We start from the raw sequence: 18,932 nt of genomic DNA, 5'->3' as shown, positions 1-18,932 counted from the left end.
AAGAAGGAACTCCAGCCCAGGAGCAGGTCACACTGCAACAGAGCAAGGGCACAACAAAGAAATCTGACCTGCTAATGAACTCCAGTAATCTAAACAATGGCTGTCTCCCTGTGCGGGTTGGAGTACAAATACAGTGTTTTTCCAGTTGAGTATCTAACTACCTAACTACTCAGAGTGGCTGCTCCTTGTCTCCTGTTTGTGATGATCACTTCCCTTCAGGCGCGGGTTTTTAACGAGAAGTGCCCGGGTAGCTGGAATTCCAGCTGTTGGAGAACTTCTCAAAGTTATTTTGTGCATGTGTAGTTTCTCTGCAGACAGGGCTCGTGGCTTTCTTTCATGGGACACTTCAAGGGGCTTAGCACCTGAATACGTGGAAGAACTGCTGGGTTAAGGTGTCCCTGTTAAAATTGGTTACATCGATGCGTGCTCCAAGGTTGGGATTCCATGACCTGAGGCTGAACCCTGGGTAGTTCCCCTCTTTGTGGAACTCTTGAGCCCGTGGACAGATTGCTTTCTCCTCACTGTGGTCCGTGCAGCACGGCCCGGTGTGGCCAGCCAAAGCCGTGTATGTCGGGCCCCTGTGCCTGTCTCACCATCACAGTCAGTGTCTGATGGCAGCTGTTACGAGTTTCTAAAGGGAGTCACTGTCGAGCTGTCAGAAGAAGTAAAGCTTTTAAGGGGCCAATTTGAGGTATAGTAATACGTTCAGTGCTGTTGCTTCATGAATTGAGCACATCCGTTGTCTAAAGGGTGGGGTTGCTAAGTTCAGTTGTTACCTTTCCCAGTGAAATTTGCTACTGACACAAAGCAAATGCATGGTGACGCCTTAGCTGGTGGCCATATGCAACTTGTGTTTTTATACTGCAGTTGTAATGTATGTTAGACCTGTGCCTCTAATGTGTACTTTTAATTCCTCTCCTCTACACGTTAATTCATCATCTACGGAGTGCACTGCTGTCAGGCTCTTTCCTGCCTTGGGTGTGGCCACGAATGTGAAGTTGAATACCGTGGTCTGTCCCTGAGGAGTTTGACATAGGAGAGAGGGTGGCGGGCTGTAACAAAACCCTCAGTCTGGGCCTCAGTCCTAGTAAAGTCTAGAGGAAGCTGTTCCTAAGGTGTCACCTTCCACGTAGAACTGAGACCTGAGCAGCCCCTTCGTGAGGGCTGCTGTGAAGGCACAGGGCCCCTCAGACCCCTCAAACGCCAAAAGGTCTGTTTTGCGTGTGTAATTATGTTCATAATAACAAAATCTGCTTCTAAAGCTGCTCAATTTGAAGATACATGGGAGCCACTGATTAGAGCTCTCTGATGTCTTCCCTGCCCCCGGTGTCCCCAGGGCAGGGATGAAGTGTGCTAGTTCCGACCCCGCTGGGGAGAAGACAATCCCCAATTCCATTTCCATGTCCCTCAGGGGTCGAGGGTATCTTGCAGAGGGCGAAGGGTGCTCCTTTGTTAAAAGGTTACTGAGGGCATGGAGAAAGTTAGTATACTTCTTTAAATGAGCCTACACTTCTTTTTTTCATTGGTAGAACTCTACCTTTTTTATGTGAAATATTGAGAGATTCTCAGTTTCCATTGAATAAGATAATCATCTCTTTCTACCTTTATTTTTTTTTAAGAATACCTTTACAGAGCTGACATGAAATGATGAGGATGGCTGGGTTCTGAGATGGGCCTTTTGTGGAAAATGCTGAACATCGGAGGGTGATGCAGTACCGTCTCTGGTCTCTCAGCCTCCCTTTCCTGGGGATTCACAGTTGTATTAGGACAATGAGATGTAACCAACACTTCTGCAGACCCATTTGGAGAGACGAGGAATTCACTGGACTGTGTTGTACTCTGAATTGTAAAGGAAATCCAAGATTGATTGCTTGATAGGTTGGGGTTTTAAATGGAAATTTTCTTCCATGTTATTTTTATAACTATATGATTCACCTTAAAGATTGGCTTAGAAAGTTTTAAAAATATTGTTGTTATTTTATTCTTTTCAGTTAAATTGAGGCTACTATTTAAAAAAATGGATTCCGGCCTCTTTTTATGTATCCCTCAAACTACTACTTTCTTTGCCATTTCGAGAACCAGTTGGAGTGTGTTATTTAGCCTAAAAGTAGAATAAAATAAGCCTGATTTTATTTTATTTCTTTGAAAAGTGAAAGAGAAGCGCAGTACTTGTTATTCTTTCCTGAAAGTGGGAAACCAAGGGACGGATCCCGTATTTTCATGATCAAGTTACACATGCTGGGAGGTAAATGCGTTTTATGAAAATAATAGCTCTGCCGAAGGAATGCCTGTGTATGTCGTGTGTGCGTGTTCGGGTGAGATTTTCCACGTGCGCAGCGTAGGCAGGGGCTGCTTAGGGCAACGGCGTGACTGAGTTGGCGAACGGGGAGAAGCCCCAGTGCCGACCGGTCTGCAGACGTCTTCCTTCCCCCTCCCCTTTCCTCTCCTCTCTCCGTGGCCTGTTCTCCTCCCTGAGAGCCAGCGAGTCCCCCGCGGGCCCTCAGACAGTGGAGGTTTCTCGTTGCTGTCTTGCCTGTGCTCTGGGGCCTCTTCCCTCTCTCAGCTGTCACCGTGGTAGGTGTCGTGTATGGTTGTGATTCTAGGTCTTGGGTGTGGGTGACTTGGCCCACCCGCGGTCTGGAGGCAACCACCCTGGGACTCGGAAATCATTCATTTTGTGACACACGTCTGAGCATCCGCCCTGGGCCAGGCACTGCCCTAGGTGTGTGTTGTAGAAGTGTGGAGAGCACGGTAAACCTCCCGGTGTTCTTGGGGCTCCTTGGGGCTCCTTGGGGCTCCTTGATAACTTTCCGTTGCCTTCTTCTGCAGGAAGTGGCCATTTCCCCAAGCCAGGGAAATGTGTATATTTGACCTTTTAACTTTTTTTCAGCTTCTCATTTAGCATAACAGATGAATAAGACTGTCTTCAAGGGGTTTGTGAGAGAGAGGAAGAGAGACAAACAGGAAAGCGTGTAGCCATGTCTGCTGCCCAGAAGGCTGGATCTGCTCTACAGGGAAGGCAGGCGGTGGGAGGGAAGAGCCGGCCCTTCAGCCGGGGCCTGAGTGTTGTAACAGGGGTGTGCAGAGCTAAGCCTTGTGGTCTTGGGCCCCACCAGGGGGTCTGGCTTTGGTTGGGGAATGGATTTAGCAGGCAGTGAGGGTGGAGGGAAGGGACGGGCCAGGCCAAGTGTTGGAAGGCTTGACTGCAGGCTGCAGAGAAGTCTGAGTTTCCCAGAATGGCAACGATGTGACTTGCCCCCTGTTTATGGAGGGTCCTTGATGGCCATGTGTGGGATGCACTAAGAGAGAGGCTGGGGCCAGGACCCTGCCAGGTGGTTTTCTCTCATTTATCCCTTTACTGATTCAGGCAGTTCTTAGGGGGGCTTGCCTTGACTTTCTATCTACAAATGATTGCCAGTGTTAGATGCTATCTTAAGAAGAGTTGAACCAATTTAATGCTCTAACCCATCTATCGAATTTGAAATTTACATTCTGCATCTTTTGGCTGAGTGACCGAAAAATACGCATGAAGATGACTAGAAGGAGGTCACTTTGGGGGTGGGCGCGTGGGCGCCTCCGTCTGGGCCGGGAGCTTCTCCTGTCCTCTGCTTCACTGGTCAGTGATGTGTGAAAACGCAGCTATCTGTCTGCCACGGATACAGATCGATACTGTCCTCACAATGGCTGGATTGTTCAAGATTTAATTCAGAGAGAGAACTGATATCATTACGTTTTGTGATAAGAGCCGCAGAGAAAAACCGGGAGAAGTAGAATGGGTTATCTTGACAGAATGCCTCCACGGCTCTGAAGGAGCCAGCCCACTTCTCTCGGTCAAGGACGGTATTGCATTTTAAACACACGGTGGTTGTGATTTACTGTCCCTCTTATTTTTTTTAAGGTAGGAAGTGTTGTTCTTTGGACTGAGTGGAGTGCTGCTCAGCATAAAAGACACACTGTGGAACAAAGCCTGCAGCCGTGACCAATTGACATGCGCTGGCTAATGAGAAGACAGGACGGCTGTAATCAGCAGCAGAACACTCACTCACAAAGGGTCTCCTTCTCTCGTAGGACTTCCTTCGCCGGGCATCTGGCCGGGATTCTTGTTGGACTCATGTACACTCACGGGCCGCTGAAGAAAGTCATGGAACTGTGCACAGGTACCGAACAAAACCCCTTTGACCTGACAAGTTGGAAGTTCATCTTAATTTTTAAGGGAACAGAAGCAACTCCCAGTTACCCTGTGGTTCTGCTCAGGAATTCCTTATAGTCTCTTCTTAACCCCAGGGCTGTACCAGCTGATACAGCTCCTCACACTGCTCCAGAGAGGCTGCACAGCCAAATGCTAAACCTGCGGCTTTCCTAGGGGACAAATAGCAGTATATGCGTATACTCTCAGCCTTAATGCTATTCACAGAAAACCACGAGTGCCTTGAAATTGCAGAGAACTAAAGTAGTGCGTTATTCTACAACATTCTGTGAATTTTTATATGTGCAAGGCAAGTTGAAAAAGAAAATTCCGTACTGAAGTGCAAGGCCAGCATTTGGAAGAGTGACCACTGGGCTCTTGGCGGGAGGCGTACTGGTGCATGGCCAGACCGACTCTGTTACTGCTCAAAGGGTGGCTTCTGCTTTCTAAAAAACAAAAATTTCTTTTTGTTTCCTTCAAGTGGATGCTCAAGGAAAACACTTTATTTTATTGATCAGTGTGTGCATTTGTTAGACCCCAACTTAAAAGCTATACCGGTTATGACTTTTAAGGACACTGTTTTGCACACACTTGTTTTATAGACTCTACGAGTTCCAATATTTCATCTTTTATTCATTGGAAATCTTCCGAGACCGTTTAACCTTTTCTTGAATCACAAATACTTTGTTTTCACGGTCTGTGCCGATGACTGGTATCCTTGAGAAGCTCTTAGTGTTCGTGCTATCAGAGCGCGTCGGGCGCCGCACTGCTGCACCTGTTGGCGGCTGCGCTCACTCTCGGGGGTTGTCACGGGATCTGAGGCATCTGAGCAGATTCCATTTTTTGCATTTGCTCATTACAACGTTTGCAGTGCGTGTGCTCGGAGGAGGAGTGGAAGCTTCATTTATTGAAAATGTCCAGTTTTATTATATTTTTGATACAACTTAATAATGGAAGTCTAGTAATGAGCTTTCTTGCCCAAATGCTCTCAATACTGACAAAAGAAAAAAATTATTCTTGGGAGTTTAATGTTTTGTTTCATTTTTCTGTGTGTCTGAAGATTAAGTGGTTAGTGATGCTTTCTGCACACATTACAAAATGCAGGCAAGTATTTTCTGTTGTAACGATGATTTTCCCCCACAGTTACCATGTTTAAACTCTCCGCTTCCCTTCTTAAAGCATTGCCTTTTTCCTATGGAAACTTAGTTTTACGTCATTCTGCTTTGAAAGGAATACAGTAGAATATAAAAGTTGAGACAGACCTTCAGTGGTGTTTATAGATAGCCTGCGAACTCTGGGCCTTTCTTTTTTCTGGTAAATCTGGAGAGAGATCTAGAGTGATCTGGGGATTGAGGTGACACAGGGTCCCCGTGGAAAGGAACCTGGCGTGTGCAGACTGCTGTCTGGTTACTCCTGGGAGAGCACCATGCCTGTCTGTATCTGTATCTGAATATGAATACAGATATCTCACATTTGTATATGTGTGCAATATATAGACATAGAATGATATAACTTTTCATACACAGTGATATCTGTATATACACAGTGGAGTACTCTTCAGCCATAAAAAGAAGGAAATCCTGTGGTTTGGGACAAAAATCAATGAACCCGGACAACATTACACTCAGCGAAATAAGCCAGACAGAGAAAGACAAATGCTATACGATCTTACTTTTCTGTGGAATGCAAAAAGGTTGAAGTCATAGAAGCGGAGGGTAGAACAGTGGTGGCCAGAGGCTGGGGGCGGCGGGGAGGTGTTGGTCAAGGGCACAGACTTGCAGTTAGAAGGCGAGTCAGAGCCGAGGACCTGAGGTGCAGCATCCTGACTGCAGTTAATGCCGTGTGGTGTACTCGCGGTTCACTGAGAGAGCACACCCTACCCGAAGGGTCCTCGCACCGACACAGAAATGGTAACTGGGAGGTGGTGTGTGTGTTAATTAAATTGACTGTGGCAATCATTTCATACATTATATGTACACTGAATCATCACAGGCATAGCTTTTCAAAACACTCACACTGCACCAACTAAATAGATACAATTTTTTTTATATGTCAGTAATACTTCAATAAAACGGAAGGCAAAAAAACCTATGGCTATTATTAAAATGTGTGTTTCCTTCATATTTAGGTATTTTTTCTTTCAATACTGGTTACCCAAGACAGCAACCCTACTTTAATAGTTCAGGTAAGTAGTTCATGTCATTTAATAAATGTTAATTTAATTTAATAAAAACTATAGCGTTGGCCACGGCAGAGCCACTCGGAGGTAATTCTAGTGATGATGTTGTCGAGCCGCCCATACGTGATGTAGCTGTGCCTCTCGCATGCAGGAGCTCAACGTGGGGCCAGCCCAGGGCGCACGCCTGGGTGGGCTGGCGGGGAAGACCACCGGTGCGGTGGAAACACTGTATGATCAACATGAGGTCTCTCAGACAGCGGAAGATTCATACGGGACCCAGGTGCCTTTATTCTCCGCCAAAGAGAATGCCCTGCTGGCGGAGTGTTAGAAGTTAGTTTCGGATACGCAGTTCTCCTCAGTTCTACCCAACTACCTATTCAGAAAGCATCATGCTTATCCTAAGATAGGAATTCCTGTGGTAGTTAATGCCGTGGACTTTCTAGGTGTCTGTGTAAGTAGGTAGAAAGGACTTCTGATGAGAGCATACGACCTGTTTTACGCTGGGGCCTCACATTGCAGCCTGGGGAGGCTGCCCTGCATTATCCCGGAGCAGAACCGGCTGCAGATCTTAAAGAAGCCACGGGCCACGAAGCCCTGGGTCTCTTTTGTTGTCACGCCCGTTGAAAACCACTGCGGCTTAAATCCAGGGCCTGCGATCGTTGATGTCTCGGGCCAGGCAGCTAATGTTTTAGATGCTGCGGGCTTTATTGGCCATGTGGTCTCTCTCACAACCAGTCAGCCTGTCAGTAGCATGAAAGCAGCCGTAGACAATTAATAAACAAAGGGGTGTGGCCGTGTTGCAATAAAACCTTATGGACAAAAGTCAGTTGATTTTGGACCCCAGGTTGTAGCTTTCCGATCCCTGGTTTTATTGTCTCCATTTCTCTCCTCCTGTTATTCCTGATATTTTTCTTCAAATCGTGAGCATAGTTAAAATAGCTGTCTTAAAGTCCCAGAACGTTAATTCTGTCTCCTCTATATATGTAATTCTTTTTTGCATCTGTTTCACGAGATTGATTTTTCTCCCGGTTGTGGGTCACAGATTTGCGTATCTAGTAAGATGTGATTGGATGCTGGACATCGCACGTATTGTGGTGTCGAGTGCTCAAGTTCTTCTTTTAAAGGAGACTGGACTTTGTTCTGGCACCCAGTTAAATTCCTTGATGATTAGTTTAATCCTTCTGGGGCTAGTTTTAGAATTATTTAGGGTGGGTCTAAAGTAATTTTTTAAGATTTAATTTATTTTTAGAGAGAGTAGAAGCATGGGAGAAAGAGAGGGGGAGAAATATCAATGTGTGGTTGCCTCTGGCCTGCAACCCAGGCCTGTGCCCTGACTGGGAATCGAACCGGAGACCCTTTGGTTTACAGGCCAGCACTCAATCCACTGAGCCACACAAGCCAATGCTAAAGTAATTTTGGGGGGGATAATTCTGCACTCTTACTGAGGTGTTACTTTTCTAAGATCTCTCCTGAATGCCTGTTGCTCACCAAGGACTCTCCAATGCTACGGGTTGGAACTCAAATGTCCCCCAGCCCTCCCGAGCTCCGGGAGCAGCTCAGGTTATAGTTCTCAGTCATTCTTGGCCCGGTCTCATGGAATTTCACCTTTGCACATGTGGCTTAATATCCAGCAAATCTCCAGGGAAATCCACGCAGATTTCTTCGTACCCAATTTTCTCGTTGGCTGTACTCCGCCCTGCACATTCCAAGTCAGTGCAGGGGTCTGCTGCCTTCCCCATCCCTACCCCGCTGCCCGCAAAGTGGCCCAGGCTCATCCCCTTGACTTCCTTTCTCTAAGGGTTCAAAATCCTGTATTGCCTGTCACACGGTGCCTAAAAACATTACCTTCATATCTTTTCTCCAGCCTTTGACTTGATTATGGCGGAGGGCTAATCTGGTCCAGGTCCTTCTTCCTGGCAGAAGGAGTCCATTGAGCAACTTGAGCGGAGTGCACTCAGTACTGGCCCGGGTGGGAGGAGGGGGGTGCAGTTCCTGGAGGTTTCCCCAAGGACGGCTGGGTCTCCCTCAGTGGAGTTTAGGGAAGCAGTGCCGGTAAAGGGCTTTTCAGGCCTTTATTCAAAGGCCTGTTTGGAATTATCCAGAGTGTGCTGGAGGGCCACTGAAGGATTTCATCAGTAGAGTGATTCTGTTGGAGCTACATTCAAGCTGTGTATTTGATGTGGTTCTGACGGCCAGGATTGTGCATAGCCGTCCTGCCTGTCTGCATGACTCAACGGAGCAGATTTCACAGCATATCCGTGCCTCAGATTCACCCCAGGCCCGCCAATCTGAACAGGGATGGAGACTGAGGCTCGGACTGCTTTTTAAAAGCTTCCTGGCTGATTCGAATGGGATCCATAACAAAAGCAGAGACTTAAGGGTTACCGTGCAGGTTACCTAGGTTTGGGGACCACAGAAGAGAAGACTGTCACTGTCCGAAGAAGAGGCTTCACTTCTGAGGCTTCCAGAGTGGGTGATGTGTTTGCTCAAAGTCTTGGAAACATGGTCTTGATACAGGGGAGGGACAGTGTCTGGGCAGCGACAGCCCACCTGCTTCTGCCTGTGGGCTTGCCCAGGAGAGGAGGGGCAACGGTTAGTTACCGGCACAGCCGATAAATAGGGTGGACCCCTGAACAACACAGGTGTGGGCTGTGCAAGTCCACTTAGGTGTGGATTTTTTCAATAAATATGTACAGTGCTAGAAACATCTTTTCATTCATATTTTCTTAACGTTTTCTTCTCTCTAACTTAATTTATTGTAAGAGTACAATGTATGATACACATAACATCCAAAATACGTGTTAATCAACTGTTTATGTTAACGGTAAAGTTTCCGGTCAGCAGGGGATAGTTAGTTAAGTTACAGGGGAGTCGAAAGGAATATGCAGGTTTTTGACTGTGTGGGGTGGGGGATAAGTACCCTGACCCCAGTGTTGTCCAAGGGTCGACTGTATAGTCATCCAGAGGGCCACTGGGTCCTTTGGCTGTTGGGCAGGGAGAGCAGTTTCTGCTGAGTTCAGTGTAGCAGGGCTCCATCGTCCTGCACGACTACCCAGGGTTGGGTGGGAAGACCACTTTGGTCCTGCCTCCAGGCTCCTCTCTTCCCATGGACTCGATTCTCTCCACTGCACAAGCGACGTGGCCTGTGATGCCTTAGAGTTGTTAGAGGAAAGGGGGCTTTTCTCCTGCTTCATCTTTTACAGCTCCACAAAGAAACAAGAATGGTCCCCTGGACAAAAAGAATAATGCACAGACATGGCTCGAACTGCCACAGATTACCCCGTTTTAGTATCTCATTGTGATAGCTGGCCATAGAGGTTTAGACATGTTAAGTAACTTGGCCCAAGTCAAACAGGCTGTTAGTAATAAATAGAACTAGGACTGAAAACACAGGGCACTGGTCCCTACCCCTGCTTTTCCTGTTGGATAAGGATAGGAGATGGGCGTTCTGCTGATTTAACCTTACAAAATAGAGCAGTTTCCCTTACTGTCTTTTCTTCCCCTTTTATTGCACTTACTTAAAAAAAAGGGCGGGGGCAGTGAGCTGCTGCTTTCTTGCTTCAGGAGGAAGAGGCTTATGCACAGCAGAGACACAGGCCAGGAAACTGAAGACAAAGATAAAAGCCCCCCGTACCTCTCCACGTGTCCCCTGTGAGATCACCATGTTTGTATTCCTTCCTCTGAAGGGACAGGGTTTCTTCAAAGGCAGAGCAATACCAGGCCAGGTGGCCAAGCTCCTGGTCACAGAGGAAACTTTGATGAGAGCCTATGTATCTCTTACAAGTAGCGGTTTATTCTGAATGTGGCCGTCCTTCGCTGAAAAAGCCTTGAGAGGCCAAAGAACCTCATGAATGTTTAAAAAGCTGCTACCAATTTTTCTCATCTTGGTGGTGTTTCTTGATGTCTTTTGCCATGAAGTCCTGGGTATGTGTATGAAGAACAGATGGAGGAACAGTTAAGAGCATAATGATAACCAGAATCTCTTTTACTCCAGAGCCAAAGTATATTGCTGGAAAAGAATATTAAACTAGTATTCATCGCAGGATATAATTTAAACTTATTTATCTTAAGTGTTTGATTGTTAGGTCTTCCCAGCCATGTTTATTATGAAGATTAAAAAATATCTGATTGGCCCAGCAGAACAGCTGTGGAAAATTTGGGGTCCTAGGAGACCTGGTCTCATTGTACTAGATATGGATGGGATTTTGGGTCCTCTATGATGATTTATGACTGATGATACAGAACTTTTAACCACACTAATCTTTTTGACTTAAGGCACTAAAACTTTCTCTTTCTCTCTCCCCATGTTTTGTCTGACAAGTACCGAATTAGGTTTTATAATATTCAGATGTTTAGAGTTGTAGACTTTATTTGATTAAGGCTGGGGTTATTGTTGTTTTAAGAAATAACATGAAGAAAAAGGTTTTTATCTGTAAAGAAAATGTTGCCTGAAATCATGGCAAACTTACCTGGAGATTAAAACTCTACAAACGTAGGCGGGGTTCCCGATACCTGTGCAAGGTGGGCATGTGGAGCTTCTGGGTTACTTTGGATTTCGAACTGGCCGAACGTGTTGGAGGGTGGAGAGGTAGGAATGCTGCGTAGACCTGCGACGGGATGACTGTCCACGGGGGTTTGGACAGTGGCGATGAGCCATATGGGGACGTGCCCAACATGCATTTTTGTTGCACTAAAGTGATTGGCACTCTTAGGGGGTTGGACAGTCTCTCTGTTCAGGGATTGCTGAAGCGCCGCATGGTATTCAGTGACTTATCCATAAACAATCTGTTATGTTTTCGAACGGTTGCCCCCCTCTCTTGTTCTTTGTGAAGCAGATACATTGATTGTGTGTTGACAGGTTGTCCTGACATGGAAGTTGTCGCGCGCGTGCGTGTGTGTGTGTGTGTGTGTGTGTGTGTGTGAAGCATGAAAACAAGACTTGCAGCCGTGCCCCAGGCTCCCATACGCCCTGGACATGCAGCTTGCTGGTGGGTGTGATCTACACACAGCACTGGGAGCTGAGTGTTTCCGATCTTTTGCACAGAGGCCGATTTGGGGAAAGGTAACCACATCTAAAATTGTATCCAGATCCCATGTCAACCCTAAACCATCGTGAGGCTTTGAGAAATTTACTTACATCCTTTTCCTGTTCCGAAAGCCATAATGTTAATATTCTGACATGGGAAAGGTGTGAGAGAGAACGTGGAAGTTGGGTTATTGGAGGTAGTTAGTAATTCTCACTAGGTTTTACTACATTCGGAGCAAGGGTTGTCGGAATTAGCCCCCCAAAAAAATTCAGAACAATTTTATTTTATTATTATTTAAACCATTCATCTTTGTGACATTCAGGGACAGTCGGTAAAATAGTTCCAAGATTGAAGAGTGTGGCATTAATCGGTAAGACGGGACAAAGGCTCTGAGTAGACATTTCTTTCAGTGAGACATACAGATGGCCCATAAGCACATGGAGAGATGCTACCCATCACTGATTATCAGAACCGTAGTGAGATTACCACCCACTGGGGTGGCTGTCATTAAAAAGACAAATGGTACCAAGTGTTGGCGAGGATGCGGAGAATTCTGCACCCATGTCTGTTGCATGTGAGTCTAAAATGGTGTGACTGCTGCTTTGGAAAACATTCTGACAGTTTCTAGTGTTCAGCGAGACTCCACTCCCAGTGTGTACCCAAGAGAAGTGAAAAGGTACATCCACACGAAAGCTTGTACAAAAATATTTATAGCATCATTATTCACAGTAGTTAAATTGTAGAAATAACCTAAATGTCTACCCCCTGATGAATGAATAAACCAAATGTGGTACATTCACATAATGGAATATTACTCGGCCATGAAAAGGACTGAAGTGCTGGTCCATGCTATAGCATGGGTGAGCCTAGAAAACAGTGTGCTAAGGGAAGTAAACCAGACACAAAATAGCACATATTAGATGATTCGACTTACATGCTTGTCCTGAATAGGCATAGTTCTAGCAACAGAAAAGTAGATTCGTGGTTAACTAGGGCCAGGAAGGGTGTGGGGGGGTGAGAGCTAAAGGCTACAGGTTTCTTGGGGGCAAGAGGGGATAAAAAATGTTCTAAACTTGACTGTGGTGCTGATGGCCCACCTCCGTGAACACACCGAAGGCCACCGAGTAGCACACTGTATGTGGTGAGTTGTACAGGGCATTGAGTATGTCTCAGTGCAGCTGCTGCAGAAGCAGAACCAGTAGGCACAGACGCGTGACAGGCACTCATGTAAACACATGCTGCTGCGTTAGAATGTCGGCTGAAACTAAATGGGTGTGTTTCATTGTCACTTCATTGTTCATGTAAAAACAGAGACTTTTGCAGTGCCCGAGAGTCCTTATGGGAAACAGTTAAACTTTTTCCCCTCTCCATATCATATATTCGGAAAGCTTTTTATTCATGATTGGCACAAAAGGGAGTTTTAAAATAGCTTCAGGACCAATTATCAAAAATTCCGGATATGATATATCAGTTTACCAGAGTCTACTCAGCAGTATTCCTGGTTTTGGCCCGTTGGTGAGTCTTTTTCCCCGCAGTCTTATTAAAGCATCAGCTTATTTGCACCCAGGCACGTCCTAGGATTTTGGCTGATATGGTGACATACGACACAAGACTCATAGAGGTTGGAATTTTCATCAACAACAAAAAGCACGTAAAGTAAACATTTGAAACATCATCTTCAAAGGGCGTAAAAGAAAGGAAAAAATGAAACAGACTATTACTTCTCTCCCATTACACCAGAATTAAATTGGTATTTTTCTGTAGGGGAAAAAAAATCTCTTCCCAGTGAATTCTACAAAAGTGGGTGATTGAAGAGAAAGTAAAGAGTGAACCCAAACTGACTTGAAAAGATTGATGTTAATAACCTTGCAGAACTGAACTTTGCTCTGTAATTGACCTTTATTCACGTGGTGTCTAAGTTGGGAACTGAAGCATTACTTAAGGGCCAGGTTGTCTCTTTTCCCATTTTATCTGTAACCGATTTCTTAAAAGTAACAGCAACTATGGTCTCTGACGGGGAATTACACGTGCAGAGACATTGGCTTGTCTGTCTCAACATACTCATCGCTGCCCAAAGCATCGCACCCAGCACAGACATCCTGCCATCTGCACAGTAGACTCTGGCCTGCCACCCGTGGCCAGGAGCTACTGGACAGGAAGGCGTCATCCACTGTCATTCCAATCACCCCCCCGACTGTGTCACTAAAAATGCACCAAGTATGAATTAGCTCTAAGCTGGAAGAATTCATTGATTTGTCATCAGCCCATTCTGGGCCCCCTCTCCAGCACCACTGACCACCTTCTAAATTAACACCTTCTTCCTCTTCAGCATGTAAGGACTAGCCCATGCCCGGCACCATGCTGAGCTCTGAGGATGCACTCCAGTGACGGGGGTCACCGCCGACCCTTGCGGAGGAATTCTCCACTTGCCAACTTTTCTTATTTTGAGGATTATTACCGTACCCAAAATAAGGACAGGAATTGTTTTCTTGCCTTTGCTTACAAAACAGGAAGGGTGAAAAGAGTCTGTGACCATGTTCTGTCCCCTGTTCATCATTCCCCATAGGCTACCCTGGGTACCGGGATTATTACTCTTACGGCCGGGAAGGCTACCGGGAAGAGGCGCCCAGGAGGTACGATGCGTACACAGCAGGCTTGAGCGAGGAGGAGCAGCTGGAGAGAGCCTTACGGGCCAGCCTCTGGGACCAAGGTAGGGGCTTTGCGCCTTCACTCGTTTGAAAGTGTACCTCACCGGGCAAGATGGTCTGAAAAAGGACCGTTTGCAGCAACTTAAACTCGAAACAGTTTATGAAAAGGCTATGTAGGTGAAAAAATGTGTGCACCGTGACTGCTGAGAACAGGGTGTGATGCCCTGCACCCTGCAGCCGGGGGAGTAGGGCTCACAAGGCGCCAGACTGTGAGTGTTGTTCAAGTGCTTCTTTTTATAGGCCTGCTGCACTCAAGGCTTTGAAATTGAAGTCAGGAAACTTTTTAAAAAATTAGGTGCATGGGGAGGGGTTCGCTTTGGGACTCATGTCGGAAAAGCCGGCTGCATGTCACTGGCCATCAGGGCTGCCCACAAGCCTCTCTGACTGTCACTCAGAGAGCCCGATACACATTCAGACTTGGGGTTCCTCCCGACCCCCTGGACCATCCCCTCTTTGGGCAGAGTCCAGGAATTTGGATTTTTAACTGGCTTTCCAGAAGATTCTCTCACAAACGGATATATGAAAACCACTGTGTTTATTTTGCCATCTCTGCTGTTGTCTTGGCTTACAAGTTTGGGTGTTACTGTCATTATGATTTTGGTGGCGACTGAAAATCACCTATTCCCTCAACAAGCATTAATTAAAGTCGTATTGTTTCACGGACTGCATCAGGTACAATAGTGAATACAGGGAGGCAAGAGAAGGAACCTGTCCCCAAAAAGTGCACAGTCTCTGGTAGGGGGACCCTGCTGGGTGCCCTCAAGCTGAGGGATCCGTAACATGAGGTGCCTAAGAGAGGCTCAGGCTAAGCGCTGTCAGCGTGTCACTGTGGAGGTGACATTGCAGTTGGACCTTCAAGAATGTGTAGGGTGTGCAGAGATGCTGAAGGGCCTCGCAGACAGGAGTCGGTATCTGCACAGACAGAAGCGGGGGTGTGGCCAACCCTCACTTTTGGAGTAAGCGTTAAGAGAAGCAGGGGGAGAAGTGTGGGGAGCAAAGCTGGGGCCTGGTTGCAAGTCCTAGAAGTGAACAGGCCAGGCGGAAAGGGGGTCAGCATCTGGTGTCCATGCCAACAGAGCTCTGCCCGGGGCAGTGATGGGGTCAAGGCTGTGTGTCATGAATCTGGCAGGAGGTGTTCAGCAAACAAGGACTGGGCACTCGTGGGAGGTACCAGGCATCATGCTAGATTCAGGAATACATAAATTAGCGCAGCGTGGTTTCTGACTTTAAGGAGTGTGGTCTTAGCGTGCTCCTTAGCATATTCCAGTGTGCGTGGAGGTGGGGAATGACAGCAAGAGGGGAGCCGAGTCAGAAGACTGCTGCAGTGTGAATGAGACAGGAAAGCTTAAATCATGATGTTGGCAAGGGAACGTGGACAGGGAGAGATAAAGGAATATTTCTCAGGGAAGTATATAGGAACTATGGTGTATCAGTTGGCTAATCCTATGTAACAAATCACAGTAACACAGGTGGCTTAAAACAATAAACATTCCTTCTTGCTCTTGAGTATGTGAATCAGCTGCATCAGGCTTGTGTGATCTTGGCTGGCATGCTAAGGCATCCGCACTGGTCAGCTGGGGCTGGCTGCTGTCCAGTGGCCTCGTGGACACACCCATCTGGCCGTTGTCCAAGGTGATGGCAGGGGTCAGACCAGACACCCCGTCCAGCAGGCCAGCCCGGGCCCCTCCACAGGCCTTTGGGGTAAGGGCCCCAGGGGAGTGTGGGACCAGCCAGGCCTGTGCTGACACATTGTCAGCTCCACTGTCTTGTCGCTGGTCCATGGGCTGGGGAAGTCAGCCCCACCTCTTCCCAGGAAAAGCTGCCTTGCCACACTGCAGTGCCACAAGAGCCTGGACAGAAGGAGAGGTTCAAAATTTCGGCCAGTCTTGCAGTCGCCACACCACAGCACCACAGCAGTCAGAGGGACTGCCTGTATCACGGTCACCAGAAGACTGCCTTGGCCTTGGAGTCCTAAACTCAGGCAGTAGCCCCCGGCACCTCCATTGTAACTGATTCTTGTGGTTATTCCGATACACATGGGAGTTTAGTCACTGCTAGACAAGAAGGGAAATGTTATGGGCCAAGTAGAGCAGGGCAGAGCTTTCAGCGTGGACTTTGTGCAAAACTGTATTTAGCACCGTCAAAGGACAGTGCAAGGAGACTTTTTTTTGAAGTGATGGATCTGTTCTGTGTGTCAATTGTCGTGGTAGGTACACAGCTCTTTGCACTTGTCAACACCGCAAGAGTAAATCTGAGTCTAAAGAAATTTTAAAAGAGGTAAATAAAAATTAATGGGGAACCCAGTGAAGTAGCTGACAGTCTTACAAAGAACATCAAAGATCCGTAGGAAGTTGTGGAGAAATAGGACGTTCGTTCGGTGAGACAGTATCACCTCCCAGCCGACACTGTCACAGCCAAGGGGAAATGCACCTTTGTGACGGAGAGGGCCGGCTGTCACCACCTGAACCCAGCGACCACACAGTGGCATTATTACTGGGGTGACCTGACCTTGTGTGTCTGTCTCCCGATGGGATGCAAGATGTGGAACGCCGAGTTGGTGTGACATGTCCCTGCTAAAAACGTGTGCCCTGCCTCTGATTAAGTCGTCACATGTGCGTGTCACTGCACAGGAAATGCTTGGAATAGCAGAACAGTGAACAACACCGCGGAGAGATAACCGGACCACCGGTGGGATTTCCACGGTTCAGTGAGACTGGTTTCCTTGAGGGGAAAGGGTCATTAAAAAAAGCAGGATGTGGTTTTTATGTTAGAAGGAAATAACCAAATGTGACATGAGAACCTTTAAAAACTGGCTATAAAAGACATTTTTTGAGAAAGCTGGGGAATTGTGTTTGGACTGTATACTCGATGTGGACAGGGAAACGGCCTTGCTTTCTTTGATAAGTGCTGTGGTCCAGCAGCAGAGTGGCCTTTACTCTCAGGACATGCACACTCAAGGGTTTAGAAGCAAAGTACTGGGATGTCGGTAACCTGCTTTCTGGGGTCACCCAAACAGGCCTCTCCTCTCCTTCCTTGCCCCTCCCCCCCTCCTCCCTCCACCAGTTCTGTGTTCAGATAACTTTGGGAAACTCTTCTGTGCCCCCGGAAGACCCCAAAGCACATGGGGGTGCAGATGGTTCAAATGGGCTTTGCAATCAGGACACCCGTTCATCGAAGCCGCACTTCCCAGACGTGCTTGGCCACAGAATTTCATTTTCAGTGAGTGATGTTAAGAGCACATGGACCCAGTTCCAGGGAAACTGGTTGGAAGAGCCTTCCTGAAGTGCGTCACACAGTAACTGGCGACAGCCAAAGCTTCCTTCCAATTAAGTCTTCAGTTAGGTTCATCTTACTCTCAATGAGTTTTCCTTGAAGCACTTTGTGAGTGTCTTGTTAAGAATGAGAAACCAAGGAGCCATTTTTGAAAGATCTTTAGTATTTTTTAGCCTTTTTTTCCCTATGGAAAAATATTTGGTTTGAGTTTATTATATGAAATTCTGACCATATAGTGCATTATTATTTCGTATCTTACTTTTTTCATTTAATATTATGTTGTAATTATATAGCCATACCCCTAAATTTGGAACATATAGATCCTACATATATATTCTTAGATTTATACCTAAGTATTTTTTTTTTTTTGGATAGAGAACTCTGACCCATTACGAATAGTACTTGTAAAAAAAAGTTCTGTTTGTTGAGATTATTATATACTTCCTCTTCTTTGCTCTGTTCACATATTAACTTAGTTTGATTTTCGAAGGCGAAGCCGGTTTGCGCCCGTGGGATGAGTATCGCTGGTTGTGATGCTTTATGGTCCATCCTGGTGCAAACAGCACGGGCGCCGAAAAGTACGTGTGTTCTGCCCTCGCTGGTGGCACATCCCACAGAGCTGCTGGAAACAACCCCGCTGATGGCGGCGTGCGTGTCGCTCAGGTCTCTGTGCCACCCTGGTCGCCTGTGCCGTGCACCCGTGAACACTGTGGGCATTTGAGTTGCACCGGCTCCTGTGAGTGATGTTGCCCTGGGCTCCTTCAGGGCACCAGGGCTTCCACTTCCTCCAGTGCCACCTTGCTTTCCAGTGGGGGCTGACTGGCTGGAGAGGTTTCCGCAGAGTCCACTTGAACTTCAACTCCTCCTCTGTTCTCCGCGGTAACTTGGGTGACAGGACGGGGAGGGGTGTGGTTCGCACTCCACTTGCTGTCTCCCCGTGGTGCGCGCTGCTGTTGCCTGTTAGGCTCCGCCTTTGAGTCTGGTGGCAGGAGCCAAGTGGGAGGTATGCTCTGGTTTTTTTCCCGTCCAGTATTTATGTTCTCTCTCTATATAGAGTAAGCTAGGGTTTTTTACAAACTAAGGAGAGTTGACCCACGGTGTTGCCTTACTAGTTTCAGGGACACAAGAGTGACTGCAGCATCAGCCGACTTAGGCTGTCACGGCATCCCTGGGTCTGGAGGTGTCCCTGCACCGCCCCTGGGTTTAGAGACGTGTTGTGTTTTGTCCTCCCTTTCTCCCAGTCATTTAAGGGTTTTGATCCAGAGGGAGAGCAGGGGAGAGGGATCCAGGCAGCCTCTGAGTCAGATCTCCCCTGCACTGGCTAAGGCTCCCTCCCCAGGAAGGACAAAGGGCTCCCTCTGGACTCTCCCCTCCCCTTTGTGAGAACCCCATGAGCTCCAGCAAAGGGCTGAGAGTGGCTGTGAATTCCTTCATGTTCTGTGGTACACAGTCTGTGACTGTATTCTGTGTTCTCTGGCTAGCTCACACTTGAGCAATTTGATAACGGTTTGGGCCACAGTCTTGTTAGTATCCCGCGGGGTGTCCTAGGTCGGCGAGGG

At 47.2% G+C, this 18,932-nt stretch overlaps 1 protein-coding gene across 6 annotated transcripts in view; it reads left to right on the top strand.

Annotated features, from left to right (window-relative positions):
• The window catches only part of RHBDD1 (rhomboid domain containing 1), a 116,389-nt gene that overhangs the window by 51,259 nt on the left and 46,198 nt on the right, over positions 1-18,932 (top strand). For 5 of the 6 annotated variants that reach the window (XM_037139233.2, XM_053665855.1, XM_053665766.1 and 2 more), the window contains exons 4-6: positions 4,069-4,157; positions 6,315-6,371; positions 13,959-14,102. In XM_037139233.2, coding sequence (XP_036995128.2) covers positions 4,069-4,157; positions 6,315-6,371; positions 13,959-14,102 — 290 coding nt within the window. The remainder of the gene's footprint in view (positions 1-4,068; positions 4,158-6,314; positions 6,372-13,958; positions 14,103-18,932) is intronic. The other variant, XM_037139234.2, reaches the window with a different exon arrangement.

The sequence above is a fragment of the Artibeus jamaicensis genome, unplaced genomic scaffold (assembly GCF_021234435.1).
Source record: "Artibeus jamaicensis isolate MK-2021 breed Jamaican fruit bat unplaced genomic scaffold, CSHL_Jam_final contig_1015, whole genome shotgun sequence".
In the NCBI taxonomy this organism is placed as follows: Eukaryota; Metazoa; Chordata; class Mammalia; order Chiroptera; family Phyllostomidae; genus Artibeus; species Artibeus jamaicensis.
Note: the sequence above shows the minus strand (reverse complement) of the source record. Positions and strands in the feature narration are given on the sequence as shown.